At 48.0% G+C, this 14,221-nt stretch overlaps 4 protein-coding genes across 5 annotated transcripts; 2 read left to right on the top strand and 2 right to left on the bottom strand.

The window, feature by feature from the left end:
* Positions 1-21: 21 nt before the first annotated feature.
* Positions 22-2,676, bottom strand: LOC127300051 (GCN5-related N-acetyltransferase 3, chloroplastic). The gene is made up of 4 exons (XM_051330130.1): positions 2,097-2,676; positions 1,396-1,454; positions 612-668; positions 22-462 (listed from the first exon to the last, which is right to left on the bottom strand). Exons 1-4 carry the CDS (start codon positions 2,574-2,576, stop codon positions 381-383), a joined length of 678 nt encoding a protein of 225 aa, XP_051186090.1. The 5' UTR covers positions 2,577-2,676; the 3' UTR covers positions 22-380.
* Positions 2,677-3,863: 1,187 nt separating this feature from the next.
* On the top strand, positions 3,864-7,169 carry LOC127300049 (uncharacterized). Its single transcript, XM_051330127.1, has 2 exons — positions 3,864-4,067; positions 5,326-7,169. Exon 2 carries the CDS (start codon positions 5,466-5,468, stop codon positions 6,984-6,986), a length of 1,521 nt encoding a protein of 506 aa, XP_051186087.1. The 5' UTR covers positions 3,864-4,067; positions 5,326-5,465; the 3' UTR covers positions 6,987-7,169.
* Positions 7,170-7,213: 44 nt separating this feature from the next.
* LOC127300048 (cytochrome P450 714C3) lies at positions 7,214-13,659 on the top strand. 2 transcript variants are annotated; one of them, XM_071820013.1, is made up of 6 exons: positions 7,214-7,349; positions 10,835-11,666; positions 11,946-12,172; positions 12,259-12,506; positions 12,662-13,037; positions 13,127-13,659. In XM_071820013.1, exons 2-6 carry the CDS (start codon positions 11,393-11,395, stop codon positions 13,550-13,552), a joined length of 1,551 nt encoding a protein of 516 aa, XP_071676114.1. In that variant the 5' UTR covers positions 7,214-7,349; positions 10,835-11,392; the 3' UTR covers positions 13,553-13,659. The 2 variants fall into 2 exon arrangements, with proteins under 2 accessions (XP_071676114.1, XP_051186085.1); XM_051330125.2 differs by lacking the exon at positions 7,214-7,349 and having other exon boundaries at positions 8,944-11,666.
* On the bottom strand, positions 7,278-9,111 carry LOC139831609 (uncharacterized). Its single transcript, XM_071820910.1, has 3 exons — positions 9,020-9,111; positions 8,599-8,948; positions 7,278-7,316 (listed from the first exon to the last, which is right to left on the bottom strand). The coding sequence occupies exons 2-3, from the start codon at positions 8,944-8,946 to the stop codon at positions 7,278-7,280; spliced, it is 387 nt and encodes a 128-aa protein (XP_071677011.1). The 5' UTR covers positions 8,947-8,948; positions 9,020-9,111.
* Positions 13,660-14,221: the final 562 nt, after the last annotated feature.

The following is a 14,221-nucleotide window of genomic DNA, read 5'->3' as shown; positions in this document are numbered from 1 at the left end:
CCAGTGATGACATACATAAACTTCAACAACAAAAATATGCGTACAAGTATTCATTTGTGTAACCACAGTAAGCTTTAACAATCAGTGGCAAAATTTACAGATGCTAGTCTGGACTCTGAAACATGCTTGGTAATGCCAACTTCCACACATACTAATATGGTATACCGTATACACTAGTATATCTAATTTCTTCAGGTGGTTTTCCTCTTACAAAGCCAGAAAAGGCTTGCACACATTGGATACCATATCCAGCTGGAGGAGGTAAATAATTACTGCTGGATCTCAATACTTTTCACTGTCAGCATTCTGAAGTAGCAGCAGTTAACACGTCAAAGGAGCCACCAAATCATGGTGTGGATTTGCAATCATCAGGAGGAATGCTATTTCTGGATGCTTTTAGTGTACATCATCGTGGTGGAACCCATTGCATCATTATCAAATCCACATGATTCAAAAAATGGCCTGCAAATGGTTCCGTAAAATGAATAGACATCATCATATACCGTCATAAGATGTACACTTCAATCTTTACTGATAACAGATATATGGTACGCAAAAGATAGTACAAACGGACATTCACGAGTCTACCAAATTAGATAAGAAGGCCATACCTCTCCTTTCCTGTACATAACACGGAAATGTCATAGATTCCTCTGCTATGGAGTACCCTGAAAAAATTATTCCAGTAACAAAGTTTTAGATGAAGCTTGAGCTTTGGACAGGAAATCAACTAGTCAGCTATTGAAGTAACATGTATCTCTACTCAAGAAGTTCAGATTGCATATTAGTATGATGTTCTAAGATTAGCTGATCCAGGGAAACATTAATCCTCGAAACAGGCTTTCGCTCGCTTTATAAATAAAGGCAAACAGCTGAACCGATACATAGTGATGAGGAATTCCTCTTACAAGCGGATCAAAGATAAACAACAAAAACAAAGAAGCATCGAGCTTGCCGCTGAAGAAAAAACATTAATCACAGGGGTTCGCTTATGCTGTCAAATAAACACAACAATTAGGTGAAGTCCGTACACCAAATTCTGGAACAATTAAAAAGATCACTCAGTAATCTGTGTGTCATTTACTTTTTTGAAACAACTGTAGATAAGGAATTACTTACTACCTATGAACTCCATGGTAATGTTGTCAATCCAAGGTCTTCTAAAAAATAGATATCGAAAGGAAAGATTTCATATTTTGTTCCTTTCTTCTTGTTGATTTGTGTACAAGGTTTTTTTATTCAATGCAAGCGGTCTATTCATTTTGCCTAACTAACATAAACGATTTATTGCTTTGGTACCACTAGCTGGATTATTTATTCTTCCTCTGTTACAATTAACTAGCTCAAGTAAGACCCTTTCAAACCCGCCAGAAAATCCCCACTGTAGTAACCTACCTCGTAATTTTCTCAAGTATTTTTCTGCCAATTCCTCTCCTCTGAAGTGATGGATGAACCTGTAAGTCACTGAAGGTAGTCATATGAACACATGATGAGGCGATAAACTTTGGTCAACTGTCGAGGAGGAGTAACTTGGACACATGAAAGAATATCGCCCAAACCAACAAAACTCCCCTTCACATTCAAAGACTCGCGCCTAATAAACTTTTCCACTGAAATGAGCTATAATCAGTGCACAAGGACATAATTCATAATTGACCAATTTCATTTTGCCAATACGTGTGATCTTTGATTTCATTTGGAAAACATAGCACAACTGTGATAAATCCAGCTTTGAGAAGGATACATACATACTCCCCCTTGTGCACTTAATTTTCAATTCAACCTAAATTAGTCTTTTCCATTCAAGTTGTACTGCACTTAAGATTGCCCAATGAGGCTATGATGGACATTGTGGCGGTCTTTATCGAGAAAAAAGGACATTGTGGCAGTAGTATTGTTATTTTCTAATATTTGCTTGGTTATTCTTCATTCGATCGAATTCATTCGCCAGGTTGGTAATTCGGAAAACTAATTAACTGGTTTCAGAATGCCATACAAAATTCAACCTAAATTAGCGTTTTCGCAGCGACACTATAAAATCAAGAAGCGCTTCCTTCACAGGCAATTGCACGAACGACAAGAGAGGAGAAGATCACCACGACGTCATGGACGGACGCGGTGAGCCCCACGTCGGAGACGGCCCGTCCGAACCCGACGAGCCGCTGCTCCCCGCGCCGCCCGAAACCGAGGTCCAGGTCCAGGTCCAGGCCCAGGAACCGCCGCTCGTCCGCTCCGTCGCCGTCCTCCAGCTCCAGGAACCGGGCGCCGCAGAAGACGGACACGACCAGGAAGCTGTGCGCGAGCGCGGTGCGGAGCTTGCGGATGTCGACGGGTTCCGGCCCCGCCGGCGGCGCGGACAGGCGGATGGCGCAGGAGTGCGCGCAGGCGAGCATGAGGGCCTGGACGTGGGCCGGGTCGGCGAGGGCCGGGTCCATGGAGATGGAGATCGGCGGGAGCCTGGGCCTGGCCCTGGCGACGCGCCTGTTGTTGGGGCTGAAGGGGTTCGGCGTCGGCGAGGAGGAGTAGACCGCGAGCGTGGTGAGACGCGGCGGCAGCCTGCTCACGCCGGCGGCCATGGGGAGCGTGAGTAGGGGGGTGAGTGGTGGTGGAGCTCTGCCGGCGGTACGTGGTGGGCGGGCGATTTACACGAAACTAATAATCCTTCGTGGGAAAAACTCTTCGGTCAACCTATTTCATACATCTAACCTTTGCGAAGACCCCACACCTGTATATGTGGCGCATGTAGAAACGGTGCCACATTGTCGGCAGTAGACTCGAGCCGCCACGGGTATAATAGAATGTGAGGGCGTCACACAAGGGAGACACATAAAAGGGTTAGCATTCCGTTGGATGGTTATTTCGTGCAATTCTTTACCCAAAAGGGTTATTTTTATGTAAATCGACTGGTGGGTGGGGCAAATCAGGTAGGGTGTATTTGGTAGCATGTGTCATCTCGAATTCACTCTCCCATTTGAGATATCTCATCTCGTACAAGCTGACTTGAGATTGTGTGGCGTGTTTCATATTCTGGTTGTGTTGAGAGAATCTCAGCATCTCTGGGTTGAGATTGGCTCAAAACATAAGAAATTAAAGAAAATTAAAAATCAATCAGGTCCTTTCTCTCCAAACCCAGCCTCGGTGAGCCAAAAAAAAGTTTCACCCCTTGGGCGTGGCTCAAGCGGGCGAACCCTAGACCCACGCGTCTCCACCCTTTCTTCCCTCCTTCTCCTCCGTCGCTGCGAAAGAGGGCCGCCTAGCAAAGCTCGCGTGGTGCCAGCGGCAGCGGGACCTTCTTTACCCGCTCGCACGGGCCCTGCGCGAAGCAGGAGCGGTCAGGGGCGATGCGCCTAGGGGCTCGTGGAGCTCGGTCTGGAGAAGACGGCGAGGCTTGGCGGCGACGGTTCTCGGCAGAGGTGTGGGCTGCCGCAGCTTCTGGCCGTGGGCGGCGGGCGGAGGGCGGCCGCAGAGGAGGTTGCTGGTGGCGCGGCCCGGGTTGGGGCCAGGAGGGCCCCGATCTAGGCCAAGCAGACCGCGTCCAGGGCCAGGAGGGCGGTGGTGGTGGCCAGCGCTGGCGAGGCTCCTCCGAGGTTGCACCGCAGCTCGTGCTAGATCCTTCGCAGCACGGTTGTGCGGTTCCTCTTCTGTCCAGGAGGGTCAAGGTGATGCTCTTGCTTGAGTCCGATGGCGAGTTCTTCGATGCCGACGAAGTGTCCGGCTTGACCGGCGACATGGCAATGAACGTTGGTGATGGCGACGAACCGAGTGTGTGTGGTTCTAAGTGGGCCGAGTTTTCACATGGGCATATTCGAATGGGCCTACCGGATATCGTTCTCCTCTTTTCCCTTGGGAAAAAATCTCGAAGGAAATCCCGCAGCTGTTTATAAGAAAAAGAGAGAAAACTGCAACCTCTCTCCTCCTCCGCAATCTCCATTCTCCCATCCCCAATCCCGACGCCGTCGTCCTCCTCCAGCCGAGCCCCAGGATCGCCGGAATCGACCCCCGTATAGATCGCCGTCCCTGCCCGCGAAGGCCCCTCCCGCCTCCCGCCCTAGATCTTCGAGTTCGAGGTAATTTTTCTTCCAACCCTTCGACCTTCCCATGAACAACCGTCTATTCGCTCGTACATCGAGAATGTCTCCGAGGCTCTTACCCAAATCCGCTCAAAGTATTGCCGCCCGCGGTTGTTTTTCGATGTAGTGGAAGTAGGCGAGTTATAGCCGTTGCTTTTGTGAAGGGAGCACGATCTCGGTACCCCTGCCGCGGAGCTAGCCGTTTCTTCTAATCTGATTTAGTTGGTCCGCGTGGATCTCTTGCGGGTGGGGATGGAATTGATTGGATCGAACTGTTAGTTTCTGACCCGATTTTGTGGGGTTCCTTCACTGCGTGTGCTGGATTGCGCCTCTGTTAGCATCGCGTTGATCCATGTATTTTCGTTAGAAAAATCAGGCTGTCCGATGGATTGAATCCACGATCCCTGTCCAGATGATATCTGTTAGGAGAAACTCTGCGGCGTCAAGAAATAACTTGGTTGGCTTGGTTGCCGGTGATACCCTTTTGGATATCGGGTGCGTTTGGTTTGAGCCCAAACTAGCCTAACCAAAATCTCGGCATCAACAAAGCAAGGGCACAACCAGAATTTTGGTACACTATTGTTGTTTGGATTGTAGCCATTGTACGTTGCCGATTTTTCGGCCAAACCATGAGCCCCCGTTTGGTTTGTAGCCAAACTGATATATCTAGCAACTTGGACTGGCTTTTCCAGTGGACGTTAATTGGATTTCTAGCAAACTGAAAACCGTAGATAGTAGGAAGGATCTGGAGGCCCAGCTTTTATTTTTGAGCAGAACCTCAAGGAATCACGGCTTCTTCTGGCCATCAAAGAAACAGACTCGCAGAAGGGGAGCAGTGGACTGGACACACCTTGAAGGAATCGCGGGCGCGGGCGTTACCAGTTTGTGGTCGCAGGTTTTCACCGCCCTCAGGTTGCCAGCGATTTGGCAAGAATAGCAGAGGCGCGGGCGCGGCGAGCCAAATATTTGGTGTCCGTCCAAACAACAACCAATTCTTGTAGGCTCGCCAATTTTTTGGCATGGTAGCCATTGGTTGTAACCAAACATACCCATCAACCAAACTAAAAAGTCAGTTTATGTCCAGTTTGGTCATCTGGTTGCTTTAACGGTTACATTCTAATTGCAGATGTGCTTTATTGCTTCTCCATTTATATTGAATCTCCGTAATTCTCACCATCTGGTTTAGTATATGCTGCATTATATGTCTTCCTTTCATCGATAATTACTGAAGAAATCGCGTGCTCTCCTTTTGCAGGTTGACATTCAGGCAAAAAAAATTGCAACGTGCTCAATGGCGTAGTACTTCTGTTTCCCTTCGGGCCATTTGTCATCTGCAGCGGCCCCTTGCGCTTTTCAGCGGCGGACAGCTTGCACTGTCAGATTTACTAGTACAAGATGCCCATGTCTGGCAATCAGACGCAGTCGAGCGACTATGAGCTACCTGATGCTCAATGCCTGGTTTGCACAAGACCTTTTACTTTGGATACTGAGGTGACCAATAGCTTTGAGGCCTTGGCCATATGCAGGGAGTGCAAGGCGACTGTGAGTAATGACAACGGAAGAGATGTAACAACCAGCAGTAATCAGCAGAGACGGCAAAGAAGACGGAGGTCGAGGAATCCGAGTCTTGATTCTAGCGAGGACGCGTTCTCGCAGCAGTTCTCCCAAGTCATCAACTTAGCCAGACAAGGCAATGAAGCAGATATTGATTCTCCAACAGTTGTGCGGCAGCTGGCATCTTATAACTCTACACCAAACCAGTCCCAAAGGTGGCATCCTTCAGATGATGAGAGTGATGGCCTCAATTACGCTGATTCTGTGTTTGACGAGCTTGAATCAAACATCAGCTTTGGTGGGGAGTCAGATATTTCTCTAGATCAACATAGCATGATGGGAAGAGAGATTGCTGTTCAACTTGACAACGAGAGCTACATGAACACAGATACAGATATTGATCCCATGAATGCTGGAATGGATCAGTGGGATTCAGATGACCAAGAAGATGAAGATGTGCAATTGGAAGAATCTGATTTTGATGAAGCAGTCAACACAGTGCAGCAGCATCAGCAGCAATCGCGTGGCATTGGCCCAAGCGAATTGACCGGGTGGGAATCTGAAGATGGGGCATGGACTTGGAGAATGAATGTTAATCGAAGAGCAAATATGATCAACTTGATGGCAGAAATGGAAGGGCCAGATATAACGACACCTTTTGTGGGGAATCCTGGTGATTACGCTGATGCAAGACAGTTTGAGATGATTCTTCAACAATTTGCTGAGGACAACAATTCCAGAAGAGGAGCTCCACCTGCAGCGACATCCTTTGTTGGAAATCTTCCATCTCTGATTATCTCCACAAGGCACACGGCAGATGGTGGTGTCATCTGTCCAGTCTGCAAAGACTTGATGCCCATCGAAACTAGAGCAAAACAGCTACCATGCATGCATCTGTATCATTCGTCGTGCATCTTGCCGTGGCTTAGTTCTAGGAATACATGTCCAGTTTGCCGATATGAACTTCCTACAGATGATCCAGAATTTGAGAGGTCTAAGCGAGCTACAATCAATGAAAGAGATGTCCATGGGGTGGAGGAACGCACTCATGTACAGGACATTGTTGAAGAAATTTTTGATGAACCAGAGGCTGAAGAAACTCACTATACAGTTGGTGGTGCAGTGGAAGTGACTAATACAAGTGAACATGGTATTCATGTTGCAGAGCAGTCAAACAGAGCACGCAACCGCAGTAGATGGCTGTTCATGGCAGCTGCTCCAGTAGTAAGCTTTGTTGGTTTAGCTATAGTTTTGTGCTTTGCAAACCCTAGTAGTAGTGGTAGAAGGCGACTGTGCCGTGGATCTCAGAGTTCCTCTGCAGGACATGTAGATACCAAAAGAAGTTGGTGGTCCATGTTCTAGATATCCAGTACATGTATGCCTATACCAAATATACTGTGTGATGGCACACGTGTGTTGGCAGTGCCCCATAACAAGTTTGATTTGAAATTTCGGTCAATGTGATCAGTGATGCGATCCATTGAGTTGTCCTTGTAACCGAGCTAAAAAACCATAAGTTCTTCACCAGTTTGCTCAGTTCAACAATGTGTATTGGTGCTTGCTGTTATTCAACTGCTAATTGGGATTGGATGTCCTATGCTTCATTTTGCTGTAATTGTAATTATATCTCTGCTTCAAGATTCAACCCATGTGTCAGCAGCCTGGAGCCTCAAGATGCCTCCAGTTCGCCTCCTGTTGGAAATTTACCCAGTGCATGGTCGTGAGGTAATTCTTCTACCATTAGAGCATCTCCAGCCGCGTCCCCCAAATCGCGCCGGATTGAGCGTTTGGGGGACGTGTTTTGTTCGTGCCGCCTTTGGGGGACGTCGCTCCCCAGCCGCGTCCCCCAAACGCCGCCCCCAAACATTTAAATTACTTTTTTTAACACATAAACCATTTATCAAATGTAGCATATGAATAAAAATGTTTGCGAGGATTGTTTTCAAATTAAATTACAACAAACAATAAAACAAGTAATCAAATATAATAAATAGGGCTAGATGCTACATCAAGGTGCCACAGTATTTCCTTTGATCCTCCACAAATGCTCAACGAGATCAGCTTGAAGTTGATCATGCACATTGCTGTCACGGATCTCTGCGTGCATGGCGAGAAAATCAGCAAAATCTGCAGGCAACTCATGATCAACCTCCGCAAGAGGGCCTTGACAATCATAGGGACCAACATGTGACCTAACATGATTCTTGCGGTCATCCTCGATGATCATGTTGTGCATGATCACACAAGCCTGCATCACCTCCCACATTTGGTCGTGAGACCAGCTTAGAGCAGGGTACCGGACAATGGCAAATTGTGCTTGAAGCACACCAAATGCCCGCTCGACATCCTTCCTGCAAGCCTCCTGTCGTGTAGCAAAGTGGGAATTCTTCAGACCTGATGGATTGGAGATTGTTTTGACAAAAGTGGCCCATTTTGGATATATACCATCGGCTAGATAATAGCCTTTGGTATATTGGTGGCCATTGATCTCATAGTTGCATGGTGGAGCATGCCCTTCCACTAGTCTGCTGAACACCGGAGACCGCTGCAACACGTTGATGTCATTGTGTGATCCCACCATGCCAAAGAAAGAATGCCAAATCCACAGGTCATAATCTGCCACAGCTTCAAGCACCACACTGCAATAACCATGACGCCCTTTGTATATACCTTGCCAAGCAAACGGGCAGTTCTTCCATGCCCAGTGCATGCAATCGATGCTTCCAAGCATTCCAGGAAATCCTCTGGCAGCATTTTGTGCCATGATCCTTGCAGTCTCTTCCTCAGTTGGCCCTCTCAAGTAGTATTTGCCAAACTTTCCCACCACAGCTCGGCAAAACTTGTACATGCACTCAATGGCAGTAGACTCACTCATGCGAAGGTAGTCGTCCTGTGTATCGGCAGGTGCTCCGTATGCAAGCATCCTCATGGCGGCGGTGCACTTCTGAATCGACGAGAACCCGAGGACGCCTACAGCGTCGAGCTTGAGCTTGAAGTAGGGGTCGAACTCTCGAACGCTGTGGAGGATATTCATGAACAGCCCCTTGCTCATCCTGTACCGGCGCCGAAAATTGTCGGCATGTGTTGCGTCGTCGGCGAAGTAGTCGTTGTGCAGCATGGCATGCCCCTCCATCCTCTGCCGGGGCTTCGACTTCCTTCTTCCCGGCCTTGATCCTCCGCGGCGCGGCCTCTTCCTCTTCTCCGCCTCAGCGTCAAGCATGTCCTGGAGGGACGCGATGATCAGCAAATGCTCCCGCAGGTCGTCGTCGAAGGCTTGCTCGTCCTCCAGCAGCAGGGCAACCATCTCATCGTCGTTGTCCATGGCTAAAGCAAAATCAATGGTTAAAATTGCGCCGAGGCAGACGACGGAACAAACAGCGGCCAATCGCGCCTACCTGGCAAGTCGTCGAGCACCTTCTGTGCGCGGAGGTGGGGCGGATTTGACGGCGCGTTCTGGGACGCGCTGGCGACGCGGCGGCGGCGCCACGCCCGGCGGGAGCCCCAGCCGCGACAACGGTGCCGACTCTCAGCAGAGATCAAACGGCCGGGAAATCCAGCGGCGGCGGTGGGGTGGGAAGGAAGGAGCGACGAGAAAAGAGGCGCGGGAAGGAAGGAGCGACGAGAAAAGAGGCGCGAACCAACGGTTTATGCAAATAGTCGCCGACATGTGGGAGCCCGCCTCGCTTTTCGTTGTGTCCGGCGTCCCCGGTGCGTCCCCTGTGGGACGGGGACGGGTTCGGGGCGCCGGACACCGTATCGGGGCGCGCCGGACAAAAATGGGCTTTGGGGGACGCGGCGGCTGGAACGCATTTTCTGTCCGGTGCGCCCCAAATCCCTTTGGGGGACGCTTTGGGGGACGCGACTGGAGATGCTCTTAGTCCCTCATGTACAGGTTTTCTGTTTGTTTTCCTGAAGTTGAGCTCTTGGCTAGCTAAACTAGCAGCTTGCAGCATGAGTGTATGCCTGCTGCAGAGAAGGGAAAATAATACGCTAGCAGATGGGAGAAACCAATATACTCAAATCCTACTGATGAATAGACACCACCCTGCATTCGAGATCAGTCAAGGCTGCATACTTTTTTGTGGCCTTGTGGATCCCTAGTATGATCTGAAACCAATGTAAACCATGAGAAATCAATATATTAGGAAAGGAGAGATGATTATTCATGTCAGAGAAGTCTAGGCATGCATATGAGCTCAGAGGAAAGGAGAGGTGATTTTAAGCTAAAACACTATATACACTACCTCCCACCGGAAAACTCTCGAATTATTGTTGACATATATTCCACCCTATGGCTAAGTCTGGAGAGAATAATGAAGACATGTAAGGCACTGATTAGAGGGTCTGAAGCCTACTTTACTCTATGGTAGTACCAGGAGGCAGGAGATGAAGAGGAACCAACAGGAGCTCATTCGAGCTACATCTCCATTCTCTTTCCTCATTTCCTTCTCTGGAAGAAGAGTTGTGGAGTTTTGGTATGTATAGAGAAGTTTGATCCATGCATTCACAGTTGTATGTGTATGTATATCTACCTTAGACTGACGATTTGATCACGATCACTTGCTACATTTTGTAGCCCCTTTGCTATGGTGAATCAAATTTAGATGCTACATCTGGCCATACAACTTTGGCAAACAAAGCTCCAAGCATATCATCGCATAAAAGCCAGATGATAACTTAGGCAGTACTAGTGAAAGCACAATTTGACTTTCTCCGATCCATATTGTTTACCATTTTTGTTCTCTTATGGTAAAAGATCAATTTCCCACATACAAAACTTGTCAGGATAGTGCAATAACTACTCCATGTGTAGCAGCGTTATATGGTAACTTAGTGTATATGAGGCTCCACTTGCATTATTTCGATCTTGTGTGAGCATGCTTTTTGTATCTGAAAAATCGTTGGTGAAAGCGACCAGAAATTGACCTAAGAATATGAAATCTTCGCCTCTGAATATTATATCGTTATGTTTCAGGATCGCAAGCTATGATGTAATCTTACATATCCTTCACTGTAAAGTTTGCAGTTGTCCCTGTCACACTCTTATATAGTACAGTTTCCTCTGTTGTTGAAGGCTTACATTTTTTGCTTCATAATCAGGAAAATTTACTAAGAGCAAGGGAGAATGATTACTCAACACATGTATTTTCTCACGTGATTATATTGTCCTAATCTTGTGGTCTGTATATGCCTCTTGGCATCATTGTCAGGTCTCACTCATGCTACATGCCTGGACCTTGGCAAGGAGACTCAAGTGTGGAGATCAGACGCTGACCAGTTCCGGTTTACCAATTCCGCTGCTGTGGCATGCAAGCCAGTGCAACTCCAAATATGAAGCTCCTGTACGTGTGCCACCTGGCTAAGCTTGCCTTTTCGCCATCGCTCATCGCTGAGATACTGGCACATGCCACTTTCTCTGTTGTATGCCGAGCAAGAACGTCTTGCTTTTGATAATGAATAAACTTGTTATACATGTAAAATCTACTTGGCAGTTGCCTTGGATGCTGTGATATCTCAAAGTACATATATTAGTTGCCACAACTCTCTCCTAGACCTCGCTAACTGGTGCTGCAAGTGGCATAGATCATCTAACAATAAACTAATTGATACTGGGGACTGAATCTGAGATCAGCCTACTATTAAACAATCATACACCAGAATAGCAAGTCAGAGTATACTCGGGAGTCTCAAACAAATACTATAAGGCTAGTTCTGGCATTGCCTTGTATCTGAATGTTTGACAGGAACACTTCCCCATCTCCAGTTCCATGCTCCTTCTCATGGAGAACTTACCTGCGCTGTTATTTGTTCTTCTTGGCTTAGCTCTGTTTTACTTGGGTAACATCCTATGGCTAAGACCGGAGAAGATAAGGAAGAGGTTGAGAAGGCAAGGAGTGAAGGGTCCCAGGCCTACTTTGCTTGATGGCAACACCAGAGAGATGAAACGTATCCGACATGAGCTCAAGCCTATGAAGAAGCAAGACAGCAACAACTACATTTCCACCCTCTTCCCTCACCTCCTTATCTGGATGGAAACTTATGGTATGTATGCAAGTGTTTCTTGATGCTATGATCTTGCTATGTTAGTATGTGAATATTTCAGACTGAAGATGTGATCTTGATCCTAATTGGATAGACAACTCTAGTCACTTTCCAACTACTTCAGTAGTACTATGCAAGTTATACTTTGATAGCAGGTATTTTAGAACCATAGCGATGATCAGGTTTATTCATAGTTAGACGGATATTGGATGCCAATTTATTCTAAATCCATCAAAGCTATATTACAATGAGGTAACTGAAAACATGAATCTGGAGCAGGCTCTGTATTCCTGTACTCATCAGGAGGTCGGGAGATATTGCATGTTTCTCAGCCAGATATGGTGAAGGACATAGGCCACTGGACACCATCAGAGCTTGGGAAGCCTAATTATCTGAGGAAATCTCGCAAGGCTCTTCTTGGAAGAGGCATATTTACGGTGAATGGCAATGAATGGGTCTATCAGAGAAAGACCATGGCGCCAGAGTTCTTCATGGACAAGATTAAAGTAGTGACACCCAGTTTTTCTTACAGTTAACATGGGTTAAAAATCTGGACTAGTATCATGGCTGAAGGTGTGGTGTATATATGCAGGGTATGATACAGCTGATTGAGGATTCAACTGCTCCGTTGTTAGAAGTATGGGAGAACATTCTTGATAGTGCAGGAGGGAGCAAGGAGATAGTAGTCGATGATTATGTGCGGAACATCTCAGCAGATGTAATCTCCAGGGCTTGCTTCGGCAGTAGCTTCTCAAAAGGCGAGGAGATATTCTGCAGGCTTAGGAAGCTTCAAACGGCAATTTCTCAACAGGATGCACTTGTAGGACTCTCTGCACTGTGGTAAGTAAATGGTATTATTAACCATACTCTGTACTTAATCTGGTTTCTCTCTGTACGTTTGATCAGGAGTTAGCGCAAAAATGTAACTAGGGCACTTTTAAACGTGAAACAACTAGGCAGGGGTCAATGACACTAGTTCTTCCATGCTCTTGCAGGAAGCACCTGCCTACCAAGAGCAACCGAGAGATACGGAATCTGGTTGAGGAAGTTAGGCTACTGATCCTGGAGCTGGCAAAGGCCACCACGAACAACAATGGAGCTGAGCATTCGGGCACTTATAACAGTCTTCTGCATGCCATCATCAACGGTGCAAGCGGGCCTGGCCATGGTGGCACCTCCGAGGACTTCATCGTCAGCAACTGCAAGGCCATCTACTTTGCAGGGCACGAGACCACGGCGGTAACCGCCGTTTGGTGCCTGATGTTACTGGCCACACACCCGGAGTGGCAGGAGCGTGCCCGCGTCGAGGCACTGGAGGTTTGCCATTCGAGGAGCACATTGGATGCCAATGGCCTCCAACGACTCAAAACTGTGAGCAACTAATATATCCTTCAATCGTTTCTTAGAACTAGACATGATGCATTTTCAATCATGTGGTGCTATCTGACAACAAAACGCAGCTGACGATGGTGATCCAAGAAACTCTCCGTCTGTACCCACCGGCATCGCTGATGCTGCGTGAAGCTCTGACGGACATCAAGATCGGCGAGCTGGACGTGCCCCGTGGAACGATCCTCCAGGTGACCAGATTGATGCTGCACCTCGACAAGGAGGCCTGGGGCTCGGACGCCGACGAGTTCCACCCCAGCCGGTTCGCCAACGGTGTGGCCGCGGCGTGCAAGCCGTCGCATATGTATGCGCCGTTCGGGCTCGGGCTGAGGACCTGCATCGGGCAGAACCTGGCGATGGCGGAGCTGAAGGTGGTCCTGGCACGCCTGCTGAGCAGGTTCGCCTTCTCGCCGTCGCCGAGGTACCGGCACGAGCCTGTGTTCCGGTTGACCATTGAGCCTGGGTTCGGCATGCCGCTGGTGGTGACGAGGCTGTGATCTTCGTCGTTGATTTGTATTTGTAGGGCCTGAACATTTTCGCATATCTTGTGTAAGCTTGTCGAAACAGCCGGTTCTTTCTATGCAACAAGAGAGTACGTTTTTGAATGGGGAACACGGGTAACTCGCCTACAGAATTCGTTACTAACTTTGCTACCCTTGTCTTGCCTTCGCCGTCGACGGTGCTGTTGGATGCCCGAGTGGCCTCACAGCGGCACTCCTCGGCCGCGCGGAAAAGAGTACACATCCCGGCGGGAATCCCTTTCTCGTTGAGCTAGGTGTGTCCTTTGCTGGTCGGGCAAAGAGTGGCGGTTGTTTGGCCGGCCGGCCGGCGGCGGCGGAGGTCCAGCCCGAAATACCACGGTGCGTATCACTCGTGTTCGTCTCTGCTCCCGCCTCCATCCTCCATTAGGTCTGGTATAAGGCTAAATTCCTATGATGGGTACAATTACTGTCAATTACCTGTTTGCTTCGGATTTATTTTTTGAGAGCCTGTTTGATTCGGAAATTGGATGGGGAATGAGTGTATAAAACATGAGCTCCATTTCCAGTTATGGGCAGGAAAATAAGAAGCTCCTTTGAAATTGCTAGACTGAAAATTCAGGCATGCTTCTGATAGTATGTGCACATTTGACGAATTTAGGGCGTCCTCTTGTTAGAGTATATCAC

Source organism: Lolium perenne, chromosome 5 (genome assembly GCF_019359855.2).
Source record: "Lolium perenne isolate Kyuss_39 chromosome 5, Kyuss_2.0, whole genome shotgun sequence".
In the NCBI taxonomy this organism is placed as follows: domain Eukaryota; kingdom Viridiplantae; phylum Streptophyta; class Magnoliopsida; order Poales; family Poaceae; genus Lolium; species Lolium perenne.
Note: the sequence above shows the minus strand (reverse complement) of the source record. Positions and strands in the feature narration are given on the sequence as shown.

What these genes read in the sequence shown, in the direction of transcription:
- LOC127300051 (XM_051330130.1), bottom strand. Translation starts at nt 2,576, where the DNA reads ATGGCCGCCGGCGTGAGCAGGCTGCCGCCGCGTCTCACCACGCTCGCG. An exon ending in CGTCCGTCCATGACGTCGTG is followed by an intron (nt 1,455 to 2,096) that starts GTGATCTTCTCC and finishes AGTGACTTACAG; the next exon opens with GTTCATCCATCACTTCAGAG. An exon ending in TTATGTACAGGAAAGGAGAG is followed by an intron (nt 463 to 611) that starts GTATGGCCTTCT and finishes AACCATTTGCAG; the next exon opens with GCCATTTTTTGAATCATGTG.
- LOC139831609 (XM_071820910.1), bottom strand. Translation starts at nt 8,946, where the DNA reads ATGGACAACGACGATGAGATGGTTGCCCTGCTGCTGGAGGACGAGCAA. An exon ending in TCAAGCTCAAGCTCGACGCT is followed by an intron (nt 7,317 to 8,598) that starts GTAGGCGTCCTC and finishes AATTTCCAACAG; the next exon opens with GAGGCGAACTGGAGGCATCT.
- LOC127300049 (XM_051330127.1), top strand. Translation starts at nt 5,466, where the DNA reads ATGCCCATGTCTGGCAATCAGACGCAGTCGAGCGACTATGAGCTACCT.
- LOC127300048 (XM_071820013.1), top strand. Translation starts at nt 11,393, where the DNA reads ATGCTCCTTCTCATGGAGAACTTACCTGCGCTGTTATTTGTTCTTCTT. An exon ending in TATCTGGATGGAAACTTATG is followed by an intron (nt 11,667 to 11,945) that starts GTATGTATGCAA and finishes AATCTGGAGCAG; the next exon opens with GCTCTGTATTCCTGTACTCA. An exon ending in GCCTCCAACGACTCAAAACT is followed by an intron (nt 13,038 to 13,126) that starts GTGAGCAACTAA and finishes AACAAAACGCAG; the next exon opens with CTGACGATGGTGATCCAAGA.